Here is a 13092-nt window from a genome sequence, read left to right on the forward strand (position 1 = left end):
ACTGTACATGTTTGTAATGGTGTCATGCTGTAATAATCATAACATGACAGTTCACTTGCATGAAACTAATAGCTATTTTAATTGATTCTTGAAAATTGGTCTAAGATCCTAGAAAAGTCATAAAAAAATAGCTTATACACATATGATTACTCAAGGCAGCAGAAACTGCTCTTTTTGTTCTAATTTATTTAACTGGACTTAGTAGTACAGAGAAAATCTGTGATATATAGTAAATGCTAATGCTATTGTTATGGACGGCCAATACCGTTATATCGTTAATACGATTTGATAAATTCACAGTTCAAACACAAATTAAAAGAGTCAATGATTGCAGCATTTTTACCAAAAACAAATATTTTTCATCATCAGACAGACTATGTAAAGATGAGGCATGGAATTTGTAGATACCAGCCAGAATTCGAGTTGGATAACTTAATAAACAATAAGCAAAGCAAAAAGAAGCACTTGATGGTGTTCCATATACGTTACTCATTTGCCTTTTAGGATGTTAGTGTTGAAAAGTCATATTCTATCCGTCTTTATTTTGTGTGCCCTGCGATGGATTGGCACCCTGTCCAGGGTGTACCCTGCCTCGTGCCCTAATTCTCCTGGGATAGGCTCCAGGCCCTCCCGACTCTGTACAGGATAAATGGTATAGAAGATGAATGAATGAATGGATATTAAACCTGCCCCCACCCACACCCAACCACACCCCTCTCACACATAATAATAATAATAATAGTAATAATAGTAATAATCATTTACATAAAGGAATGAACAAAGTAAATCCTTTGTTATCGTGGATAAGGGAAGAACAGTTTATTAGATAATACCAGTGTTTCCCACAGGTCTAAAAAAAGAAGAAAGCTTTCTGTACATTAAGTTTATTAAAAAATAAGGTGCTCATACAGTATTGTCATGAACAGGAAATACATAAATATGAAAATATTGCTGCGGCTGATAATTTATACAGTAGCTTTTGGGATGTTTTATCACAGAATAAACTGGTGTTTTTAAGGTGTTTAGACTTTTATGACTACACCTTAAGTATAAATGGGATTATTTATTATAAAATGTTGGATCAGTAGGCTTTTATATAAAAAGAGTGAGAAAGTGAGAAAAACAGAGTTATCTTGTTAGGCTTTTTTCTGTGTCTCTACGCATGGCACCCTAATATTTAGAAACATCTGATTTCTGTTTCTATTTTATTTTAAAAGTCAAACAATAGATCAAATTACTGTTTGAAATAGATTATTAACACATAATTGAAATTACATGAATCACAGGCTTGTTTTTAGAATGAAGCAGGACCCATGTTAGAGCCCTGATGATGACACAATGGAATCGATGATGTCATAAATTCACAGGTCAAACACAAACAAGGACAGACAAGGATTGCAGCATTTTTACTGAGCACGAATATTTTTTCATATTTAGTTTTTTTTTGTTTGATGTGACTACATCAAACAGGTGACCGTGATGATCATGGATATGATTGCAGATTCCAGCCAGAATCAGAGTAGGTACATTCACCAAAAAACAAGCTAAAAAGAACAAAGCTTTCAGTTATAAGCTTTTAACTCTTGATTGTGTTCCATATACGTTACTAATTTACTGCTATTTAAGAATTTAGTGTTGAAAAAGTCTTTCAATGGCATGTTCTTTTTCAGGAGAAACCATGAGACAGCTGACAGGCCATAGGGCTGCAGTTCAGGCTATGGAACTGATGAGCAGTTTTTTTAAGCATATCAAGGCAAATGATGAGCAAATGAGTAAGTAATGACTTGAGACAAAAAAAAGTAACAATATTATCGCGATAAATGTTAAAGGTAGTAAGGACAGAATCAAAAGCCGTAACGGATATCATTTGTGTTACAGGTGAAAGGATCCGCACTCAGGCCGTTAGGGTGCTGATGGGAATTTTCCTCTGGGATCCTGAGAGAGATGACCCCACACCGTGTAAGTTCTTACTGTGCGGAGAGTAAGAGATGGATTAATAATAAAGTGAAGGAATGTGAAAATGTGGAAAATACTTCAAAAGAGAAAATCTTCTTTTGAAACAGACCTTGCGGAAGTGGTGGACGCCGGAGCGGAGCAAGGTCCTAAAACCGAGCACAGCACATCTCAACGTGAGCTGGAGCAATCAGTCACTCTGATACAGTTAGAACACTAACAGAGTTAACTTATCCAATGGGCAGTCTTTATGGCCAGAAAATATAATCTCTGAGTAATTTTAGGCAAAATGCAAAACTCCAACTGTTGTGTTAATGTTGCTGTGGTGAGGATCACAATTAACTTGTATTAACGACAGATGATCCCTCATATTAACTTGTTCTCTATTCTTCAAAGGGAATCCTAGTTCTGCATGATTTCAAAATAAAACAACACAGCACTACTAAATTAGACAACCAAAAGGACTATATAAAGTGCGCACGTACATTTTTCTAGCCAAACAGAACAAGTAACAAACCTAAGGTGTGGATATAAGGGTTCACCTGCAGGGAAATCTTTAGTTTTACCTTGTTTGGCTATCGGCCTACCTACAATTCTTTATCAATTTAAAACATTTTAACATTGTCAAAAAAGTCAAATTCTAAACATTTCAAAAGGTCAAAATCAAATTCAAAGTCATTTAATGGCATGCTCTTTTTTTTCAGGAGGAAGTATGAGGGAGCTGACAGGCCCTAAGGCTGCAGCTCGGGCTATGGAACTGATGAACAGCTTCTTCAAGGATATCGAAGCAAATGATAAGCGAATGAGTAAGTAAAGACCTGATACAGAAAAAAACTGACAATATTCGAACGATATATGCTAATGGTAGTGAAGACAAAATCTGAAGGTAAAGCCTTTGACATTTGTATTACAGGTGAAAGGATCCGCACTGAGGCCGTTAGGGTGCTGATGGGGATTTTCCTCTGGGATCCTAAAACAGGTGACACCACACCACGTAAGTTCTTACTGTGTGACAATTGATAGAAGGATTAAATAAAATAAAAGATGGAAAATCAATAATATAAAAATATAAAAAAATACTTCAAAGGAGAAAACTTTCTGTTAAAACAGAGCTTGTGCTAGTGGTGGATGCTGGAGCAGAGGGAGAACAGAGGGGAACAGAGCGCTGCAAATCTCTGGGTGAGCAAGAGCAAACACTCATGAGGACGCCCCACAGGTGCTCAATAGGGTACAGGTCTGGAGACATACTGTACTTGGCCACTGACAATTAGATGGACATGATGAATAGGTCATGTGACTTTGCATGCAATATGTACAGCTGTGGTCACTCTATGTTAAGTTATTGTTAGAATACAGTAAATCTACACTGTTATACAAGCTGCACATTGACTATTCCAAAATATAAGTTTAATTTTTATAGTATAGTCCTTTGAGAAGATATATTCGAAAATGTTTGCTGAAATTTGAGAGGTGTACTCACTTTTGTGACTGGGTGTATCTCTGTAAAGTGGATTTCATAAAATTCTTCTAAACATCAATTGCGTAAATAAACACAGATAAATGCTGAGGCTGCAGTACACCTATTTGACATATACAGTACATCATTTTACAAAGACTGTAATCTTAAAGTATTAGATTTTCTATCGATGATGTAATAAATGGCAAAGGAAAAAAGATAAATTACACTAAGCTCCAGGCGCCCAAAGCAAGTATTAATATTAATATCATATCATAATTATATTAATGTTAGAGCAGAACTGCTGATAGTAAATTGAAAAGGAAATGAATCACTTTATCTATCTGAATTAATACAATTTGTGTTTTTTTTATCCGTTCTATACATTTTTGTATGATGCTTTGATTATTACTCATGTGATGTATATATTTAAAGCAGATAAGGTTAAGGCTGAGGCAGTTGTTGAGACTGTGGCTGCTGCTCACCCTAAAAACAGAAAGTCACAAAATGCTGGCACAGAGAACAGCAGAACTCTGGGTGAATAGACGCAAACACTGACACTGATACACCTCTGCAAAATAGATTTCATAAAATCCTTTATAAAAATAAAATGCCTAAATGGACACAAATAAGCAATTAAATGTTGACACAAAACTGGATGTGACTATTTTTATTTTTAAAATTATCATATAATTATGAAAACTTTGTCTTTTTCTTCTTCTTCTTATTGTTATTATTATTATACAGTATTTTCTAATGCTTTAATAGATGACAATCATACAGTAAATCCTGTTGAAATCAGTGGGGGAAAGGAGAAGAGGGAAAGAAGCAGGAGAGAGACATGTGGCAAAGGAAGAAAGATCAATTACAATATGGTCCAGAACCACAAACCAGGTATTAATATTAATGTCATGTCATAATGTCAATAATGTAACAGGAAAACTGCTGATCTTAAACTTAGACTGTGTCAATTTCTAAAGGTAAATGGAAACAAACAACCCAAGCCTAATATTAATACAATTTATGTAATTCACTGCTGTAAGTGCTGAAACTGAGAATGTTAACTTCTATAAAAACAGGGATGCTGAAAGAGGAGGTTCAGGGTGCGAGGGCTGAAGCCATCAACCAGTTCTTGAAAGCTCTTCTGGAACAGGAAAAGGAAAAGCAGGGCAATGAAACAAGAATCCCAAAAGAGTCGACTGATGGGACGGAGGCTAAAGCTGAAAAAGACAAAGCAGAAGAGACTGAAGCAGAGAACAGCATAACTCTGGGTGGGTAGGAGCAATCACTTACACTCATATACCTCTTTACCAATTAAAACAAATTTACAATTAAGAACTCAAATAAAAAGGAAGGAAACAAACATAAAACAACAAATAAATGTGAATAATGAACGAAATCTTTGTATCCATCCTTCACTAATGAGTTGTCGTCGGCATTATCGTCTATACTGTTCTATCCCTTATGACTTGGGGCACAAGGCAGGGTATACCATGCACAGGGTGCCAATCCATCAGAGGACACACACATGCTCATTTACACACTATGAGCAAATCTGCTTGTCTCTGGACTGTGCGAGGAAACCAGAGTACCTGGAGGAAACCCATCAAACACGGGGTGAACATGCAAACCCTATGTATACAGACCCGAGGCGTGAATTAAACCCTGAACCTGGAGGTGCAATGCAACAGTGCTAATCACTACACCACCATGCCGCCTCTCTAATAAGTGACATTAATATTATTAAACAGTTTTATTTTTTGTTAGCGATAACGCATGAGTTACTTAAAAAAAATTAAGTGTAGATAACAATATTGTTTAAAATTGCTGACTTATTATTTTCTAAACATTTAGCAATTATCAACATGCATGACAATTCGGCCAGAAACACCAGCAAAGGGACAGAGACCCGAAGAGGGACACAAGGCGAAGGGAGAAAGATTAATTACAAAACGTTCCAGGACAAGACAAAAGGTATTATTATTATTATTATTATTATTATGTCATGATGTTACTAATGTAAGCACTAATATCAAGATATGATAAAAAGAAATCATAAATCCTGAGTGAAAATGCAGAAGTTTACAATCAATTAGTTTTATCAGTTTAATTCAGTTTTTCCTAATTAGTTTTAGTTCTGTTTATGTGATTAACTGGTATTAGTGATGTTAGGGGACTGAGTACTAACTGATTCAAAAACAGGGATGGTGAAAGAAAGCAGCAGATATTAAACATTTAAGACATTAAACATCTTTAATGTAACATTACAAATGACAAAAAAGTTTCAGGACAAGAAAAGAAGTATTAATATTATTATTCTGACATGATGTCAGTAATGTAACTGCTGATATTAGTTCAGTTCATGTGACTCACTGGTTATTAATGCATGCTGTAAGAACACTGAGAATATTAACTTGTTCAAAAACAGGGGAAAAAGAGAAGGAGGATGGTGTGAGGGGTGAAGCCATCAACTTTGTCTTGAAAGTTCTCCAGGAAGCGCAAAAGATCACCATGTCCTTGGGTCAGTAATGAAAACAGATTTAAATTCTTTTTAGTTTGACAAATTAGTGATGGGAATTTGATATGGGAATATGGGAATTTGCTAAAACAACTCAAAGTTACCTAAATTTTGATGAAACTTTTGATGTGCTTGATTGCACTAATTTTATTGTAAAAAAAAAAAAAAAAATCGAAGAGTATTACCAAATAATAATAATTGTAAATTATTTGTAAATAATAAAAAATTACAAATATGAAAAAAAAATCACCATATAAATTTTTTACTAAGTGATATCAATATTATAAAACTATTTCGTTTTTATAGTGATAAGGTACGAGTTACTAAAAAATGAATGTTATATTAGTACTAAGACTGTAACAGTGTTTTTTATTATATTTATTATTTTCTAAAGATGGACCAATCAGCAACATACACGATGAGCCTGACAAAACCCCTGGCAATGGGACTGAGAAAAAGAAAAGGACAAGAAGAGGGACACGAGGCAAAGGGAGAAAGATTCATTACAAAAAGTCCCAGGATCAGAAAAGAGGTATTATTATTTTTATTGTCATGATGTCAATAATACAACTGCTGATCCTAAAATAAATCTTAATAAATCCTTATGAATTAATATCACTCACTTTTGATGTGAGTAATGAAGGTAAAGGGCAAAATGAAACTTACCAGATGCTAACTGCCATTAAACAAGTACAAGAACTGAGAATATTAACTTATTTAAAAACAGAGATGATAAAATTAAAATAATAATAATAATAATAATAAAACAGTACTGTTTATGTCATAATGTCAGTACTAGAAGTCAAACTCGAAGAAAATTAACAAATAAACTGATAAATACAGATGATGCAAAAACAAAGCGCTAATAGTGTGTTATTAATATTACAAACCAGTTTAAGTTCTGAGATAGTGATAAAGTATGAGCTGCTTAAACATATTGTCAAGATGTCAGTAATGTAACTGCTGATATTAAGATAAGATAAATCTCTTTTTATCCTGAGGGAAAATGCATAAGTTGAGTTTTTATTATATATATTTTTAGTTAGTTTTATTAGTTCAGTTAATGTAATTCATTTGTGTTAGTCATGTTAAAAAACTGAGAATATTAACTTGTTTAAAAACAGCGGTGCTAAAAGAGGAGGATGACGGTGCGAGGGCTGAAGCCATCAACCTAGTCTTGAAAGTCCTGCAGGAAGCGCAGAAGATCACCATGTCTCTGGGTCAGTGAAGAAAATCTGGCAATAATATTTCATTTACAAAGTTAAATCTTTTCAACTCTGGGAAAGTGCTGTGGGAATTTGCAAAAACAACTCATTAGGTTACATCAAGTTTTATGATATGTGAGAAAATATGGTAAAATGAAAGGCCACAAAAACTTAAAAACATTTTATGTGCTTAATTTTATTGTTAAAAAAGCAAATTTCCATACAAAGAAAAAGAAACAATTAAATACAAATAATAAAAAAATACTGTGTTGCTGATTATAACTTTACTAATAAGTGTTCTTAATATTACATAATTATTGTAATTATACATTAACAATATGATACATTTACAAAATTATACATTAACTCATACTATAGTATGAGTTACTTAAAGAAATTGTGTCGATACCGGTATTGTTTAAGACTGTAACATTGTTTTATTATTTCTAAAGGTGGAGCAATCGCTAACATGCATGACAAGCCTGTCAAAAACCCTGGCATGGAGCATCAGAGAAAAAAATGGACCAGAAGAGGGACACGAGGTAAAGGAAGAAAGATCCATTACGAAAAATTCCAGGACAAGAAAAGAGGTATTATTATAATTATTTTAGATGAAATAAATCTTTGTTAATCCTGAGTAAAAGTGCAAAAGTTCATTTTTTTTCTTTATTTTTATAATTATTAGTTTTTATTTAGTTTTTATTAGTTAAGTGATTAACTAGTATTAGATTTATTAGAAACTGAGAATATTAGCTGATTCAAAAACAGGGAAAGAAAGAAGCATTACTGTTTAATGTGATGTTTGTAGCATTGTTGATTTATTATTTTCGAATTATTTAGTAATCAGCAACATACATGACAAGCCTGTCAAAAACACCAGCAATGGGACTGAGAAAAAGAAAAGGACGAGAAGAGGGACACGAGGCAAAGGGAGAAAGATCAATTACACCAAGTTCCAGGACAAGAAAAGGGGTATTAATATTAATATTGCTTCAGTAATGTAGCTGCTGATATTAGTTTAGTTCATGTGATTGATTGGTAATAGTAATTCCCAGTTACGGTAAGTAATATTAGAACACTAAGAATATTAACTTATTCAAAAACAGAGATGCAGAAAGAGGAGAAGGATTTAGCGAGGGCTGAAGCCATCAACCTGATTTTAAAAGTCCTTCTGGAATAGGAAGAGAAAAAGATCACCATGTCTCTGGGTAAGTAAAGAAATATGTCAAATATATTAACTTATTTATTGATAAATAAGTTGTCAGTAGCACTATTGTGACATTGTTCTTTTATTATTCTCTAAAGATGGAGTACACAGCAGAAATGAGGATGTGCCTGCCGAAAACACAGGCAGTCCGACTGAGAAAAAAGAAATGAAGCAGCAGAGGGGCATTAGGCCAAGGCAACATCTGCCACATTTAATGCCATCTAAACTTTGTGATAGACAAACCCAGGGTGAAGGCTGAAGAAGTATCTAAGCCTAATGACAAAGTTAAGCCACTGTGTACAACTGAGTAATTAATTTTAATGACAAAATATAGACAAACACTGATAAAAGGCAGGAGAAAAGACAACAGACGAGCAAAGCTAAGCTGGAAGCTGCTCAAGGTAAATACGAAATAAAGACATAATTATTACATGACTGAAAGTAGTTAACATTCACAGCTTGGCATCTAAATCTAGTTTAAAGAAATGCATAAGTGAAAACTAATGAAGCAAATATGAATGAAAGAAAATTTGTGATGATAATGGTGTTTAAGACGTTTAGTGACATTATTCTCACGTTATTTTCCAAGGATGACGTAAAGGCAAAGAAGCAACACATAGAAGAGGGAGAAAAATCAGCTACAAGAAAGAACAAAGATAATCATGAGAAATTGATAAAACACCTCCAGACACATGCAGGAATCAAGGACATACTATTCATAGCTAATACCATTTATCTTAATCTAATATGACTTACCATAAAAATGTACTATCTACAGTACTGTGCAGAAGTTTTATGTGGGTAATAAATGTTTGTCCGTTAATAAATGTTAATAGTTTATTTTTGTAATCTATTAACACTAACTTAATTTTTATAAACTCAAGTAAGAAAATGGACATTGCATGAACAGAAGAGAAATCCAAATCAAGTCAGTATTTGATGTGACCACCTTTTGCCTACTCCTTCTTCTAGCTTCCCCCAATGTAGGTACACTTGCACATAAGTTTTTGATGGTGTAAGACTAGTGGCATGAAACGGTCTTCGACTTAGCAGAGTTTGGCTGTTCCTCACCCAGTTTTAAGCCTCCTATTCAGCTGTTCCTGTTTCAGTTAATGACTGTGTTTCAAGCTACATAAGAAATTGATTATACCTGCTTGGTATAATTGGTTATCCATACACCTGACTCTGATCTTACAAAATCAATGACTTTGAGCAAGTGTAAGAATTGATGCTGTTTGAAGCCAAAAGGGTCAACACACTAAATATAGATTTTTCTTCTGTTTGCTCACTTTGCATTTTGCAAATTGATAAAACATTTAAATATGTATTTTTGAAAGCATTCTTACGTTACAGCATTTGTTTACACTTAAGCATAACTCAAGCACTATTCTTTAATTCTTAAGGAGTATTATTTAAAAAATAAACAAGTATGAAAAGAATATTAATTATGAGAAGTCAGTTATTCTGCACATGCACCAGGTACAGTAGTGTAATGTTTACATGCCCATTTTTCACCTCATATAGACTGGGTTCTGGGTGACTGTGGGCTGAGATTTTTTGCAGATGTTGTGTGGAAGGAATTTTGCTGCTGGTGACTAATTCTTCTGTTTTCACCACTCTTTGGATTTGAGGCTAAAGTTCACAAATACAATTCAAAGAACAGCATATAAATTGGGGGAAAAAAACATCTATGTGCCATCAAAAATATAACAAATGAGTTGCCAAGAACGAGTGAATTATTACAAACCCAACTGACAAAGGAGGAGCAGTGGTGGTTATGGATAACGTCAAATATTTTAAAAAAGACTTGTGGCAATTGGATAGCCAAGAATATTATCATAAACCAATACATTGGGCAACACATGGGAGGAATTGAGAGAAATATTGTTCACAGCTAAAAACGCAGAGTGGATTACTAAACCAGAGCATGACTATTTGTGGTGGCTACACCATAGGATACCCACTTTTTACATTTTCCCAAAGATCCACAATAATCTCAAAACCTCTCTTGGGAGTCGTATTATATTTTCTAATGGATCCCTTACGGAGCCTACCTCTCAGTTTGTAGACTTTAATATTAAGCTTTTGGCCAAGCAACTGTGTTTATACATCCAGGGCTCTACTCATGTTCTGAGGGTCTTTTATGAAATGAGACTTCATGCTGAGATTTAATGCTTTTAGGAAACAAAACTTTGTGTGTTTTTTTTTTCTATGAACTTGGAATGTGGAATACTTACAGTATTCACTAATATTGCTCATGATGATGACTTGAAAGCTTTGCAACACTTCCTACCGAATAGGCGTACAGAATATTTGCCGCTTGCTGATTTCATTCTCCAGCTTAAAAATTGAACTCCTAAAAATAATGTATTTCTTTTCCAATACAAACTGCCATGGGGTTTGTTTTTGCTAACCTCCTTTTAGGACTTTATTAATCAAAATAAGTATAGTAACAAGATAAAATGGTTGGGAGAGTACATTAATAACATCTCAGTATTTTGCACTGGTTCTGAGGAGAAACCTCTTATTATATATAGAGTCCAAAACAATGGACATAAATCCTGTGCTGAGATGGACATCTTCCATCCAAATTGGCTCTAGGACAACATGCCTTTTGGCCAATTTCATTGTCTTTGATGTATTAGTGATAAAGACCAAGAGTTAGAAATGCAGTTTGTATTTTATTAGCCTGATTTGTTTTAACCTCTTCAAACCCACACTCTAATATTATACAACTGATAGCTTTGGGTTTTTGCATAACACTCTAAGTAGCATAACTGAGTGCCAATGTTTCAATTGCCAGTGGGGCAGTATTAGAATCGTTGTTGACTGGCCATCCACCCCTATTTTGGAAATGTTCACAGAAATCAGAACTTTATAGAGAAGTGAGCCATTGTGTCCGCCTCCAGGTATGCATCCTAATTGTAAAGAGAGAAAAAACAGCATGCAGTTTTATTCTCGCTTGCTGCAAAAGTGGTCATTTGATAGCTGCCCGTAACACTCCTAACCTCAGCACACCACATCTGGATGGAGATTCATAAAGATGAGTTTCCCTGGACAGAAGTTCTGCTTTGTGCTTCAACGTCCTCGGCACATTGGTGGGTTTAGGTGACAGAAAATGTTTGTTGCCCTGTGTACCAGCATGTGTCTGGTGAGGTCATGCTGAGGGCATTCCCAGTCTACACAGAGAAACGAATGCTGTCTAAGAAAACTGCTGAACTTGATGAATGTCTTCAAATGAAACAAACAAATGTTGGACACTTAAAAATAACCAGTCTACTGTAGGTCTTGTAACAAAAAAAGATGAAGAAAATCCTTTTATCAGTTGTATCATTGGTAAATTCATTGTGCACCGCTTATTGCATACCTTTCCTTGTTTTTACACAGGATGGACAAACTGATAAAAAGTCTGCTATTACAAAAGCAAATCTGGATTAGTCTACAGTTAAGCATTTTTACATTGTACATAAAAGCAATCCAGACAGCCTTATGGTTGAAGGCCTGGAGACTATAAAAACAGAACATTCAGGGTTGTGGGTAACTGAAAGTGTTATTGCAGAGGAAAACGTTTTACATATATCAAATGCTGACTACTGTATAGCCAGGACTAAATAGAGGAGAAATTCTGTTGCACATACTCTGATGCTTTTATTGCTGTGTAATGAAGAAACCTTTCAATCTCTTCTTGTAGCTCTGTTGTGCATGGTCTGGTGCATACAGTATGTTTTTCTCCATTTCAGTGTTAGAGTTATGAGGTGTGGATGCAAGTGCAGTAAACAAGTAAAATATGTTTAATAATGCTTTCTTAACAAACCAAACAGGCAAGGGAATTTCAACATCGGTATCGTAAAATTGTCAAGGGAAGTCGATTAGCAAACAGCTAAAGAAGGCAGAAATTGGAATCGGAAGTCACAAGGAGTTGGTAAAGACGAGATGCAATCATATAATACAGGCATGGTAAACGTTTGGATAAATTGCAAGAGCGTATACCTTGCAAAATGAGTCTTTTTTGGGGTTCTGCTTATACTGCTGGCAGGATTGCCCATAGGTGTGTGTGATTAGAGCTCCAGAATAGGTGTTTCTCATTTACCATGTTTGTATGCTGGGGTGACTCATGCGCATCTTGCGACTGGTCTCTGACAAACGGTATACAGTATACTGTTAATTTTGTCTTGGTTTTCCTGTATATTCATTCTGGCTTTCTGTGCAGGTTTTTCAAACTGTCTAGTAATACAGTAGCATGCTGAGGGCTTCACCCTAAGGAAGGCTGTTCATGCTACTACATATGGGTTGTCACTCAGATCCCTTTCAGTATGCACTGAGATTGTTTATGTTTTTAGAAATTCCCCATGAAACAGCCTTCTACAAAGAAGAGCCAAAACAATAACAGCCCACAAATGTAATAAACAATAAAATACAAATATTTAGCTTTTAATATAATAATCCCAGGAACATAATAAATTTTATATTACATTTGTGGGAAGTAGGGCTCCAGACAAAAATAAATCCTTGAGAGCTATTGGCTCCTAAACCAATAATATTTAAGAGCCAAATCAAATTTCTAGGAGCTAAAAATGATTCCTTTTCATAATGTTACATGGTAAATTTATGTAGGACGATGATTTAAAATGGAGTTGTGGGTGCAAGAAACTTCAGAAGCTGTGCCTCTGTGATTGAATACTGACCAAGTCTGATCTGGAACGACTGTACCTGGAACTTAAACTCGCTGACTCAGTCTTTGATAGCATATATG

General features: G+C 34.6%; 1 protein-coding gene across 3 annotated transcripts; it reads left to right on the plus strand.

Moving 5' to 3' along the window:
- The first annotated feature begins 1408 nt into the window (after window positions 1-1408).
- Window positions 1409-9676, plus strand: LOC128530611 (uncharacterized). Of its 3 annotated transcripts, none has more exons than XM_053504654.1 (19): window positions 1409-1519; window positions 1671-1772; window positions 1879-1959; window positions 2064-2129; window positions 2658-2759; window positions 2867-2947; window positions 3064-3132; window positions 3845-3946; window positions 4178-4303; window positions 4489-4680; window positions 5264-5383; window positions 5838-5930; window positions 6322-6459; window positions 7052-7147; window positions 7585-7722; window positions 7973-8104; window positions 8239-8340; window positions 8438-8740; window positions 8929-9676. In XM_053504654.1, exons 1-17 carry the CDS (start codon window positions 1480-1482, stop codon window positions 8310-8312), a joined length of 1752 nt encoding a protein of 583 aa, XP_053360629.1. In that variant the 5' UTR covers window positions 1409-1479; the 3' UTR covers window positions 8313-8340; window positions 8438-8740; window positions 8929-9676. The 3 variants fall into 3 exon arrangements, with proteins under 3 accessions (XP_053360629.1, XP_053360630.1, XP_053360631.1); XM_053504655.1 differs by having other exon boundaries at window positions 3848-3946; XM_053504656.1 differs by lacking the exon at window positions 7973-8104.
- The last annotated feature ends 3416 nt before the right edge of the window (window positions 9677-13092 follow it).

Source organism: Clarias gariepinus, chromosome 9, assembly GCF_024256425.1.
Source record: "Clarias gariepinus isolate MV-2021 ecotype Netherlands chromosome 9, CGAR_prim_01v2, whole genome shotgun sequence".
In the NCBI taxonomy this organism is placed as follows: domain Eukaryota; kingdom Metazoa; phylum Chordata; class Actinopteri; order Siluriformes; family Clariidae; genus Clarias; species Clarias gariepinus.

Coding starts and splice junctions, on each gene's coding strand:
- LOC128530611 (XM_053504654.1), top strand. CDS start 1,480: ATGATCATGGATATGATTGCAGATTCCAGCCAGAATCAGA. Junction 2,130..2,657: donor CGAGCACAGCACATCTCAAC/GTGAGCTGGAGC, acceptor CTTTTTTTTCAG/GAGGAAGTATGAGGGAGCTG. Junction 2,760..2,866: donor AGCAAATGATAAGCGAATGA/GTAAGTAAAGAC, acceptor TTTGTATTACAG/GTGAAAGGATCCGCACTGAG.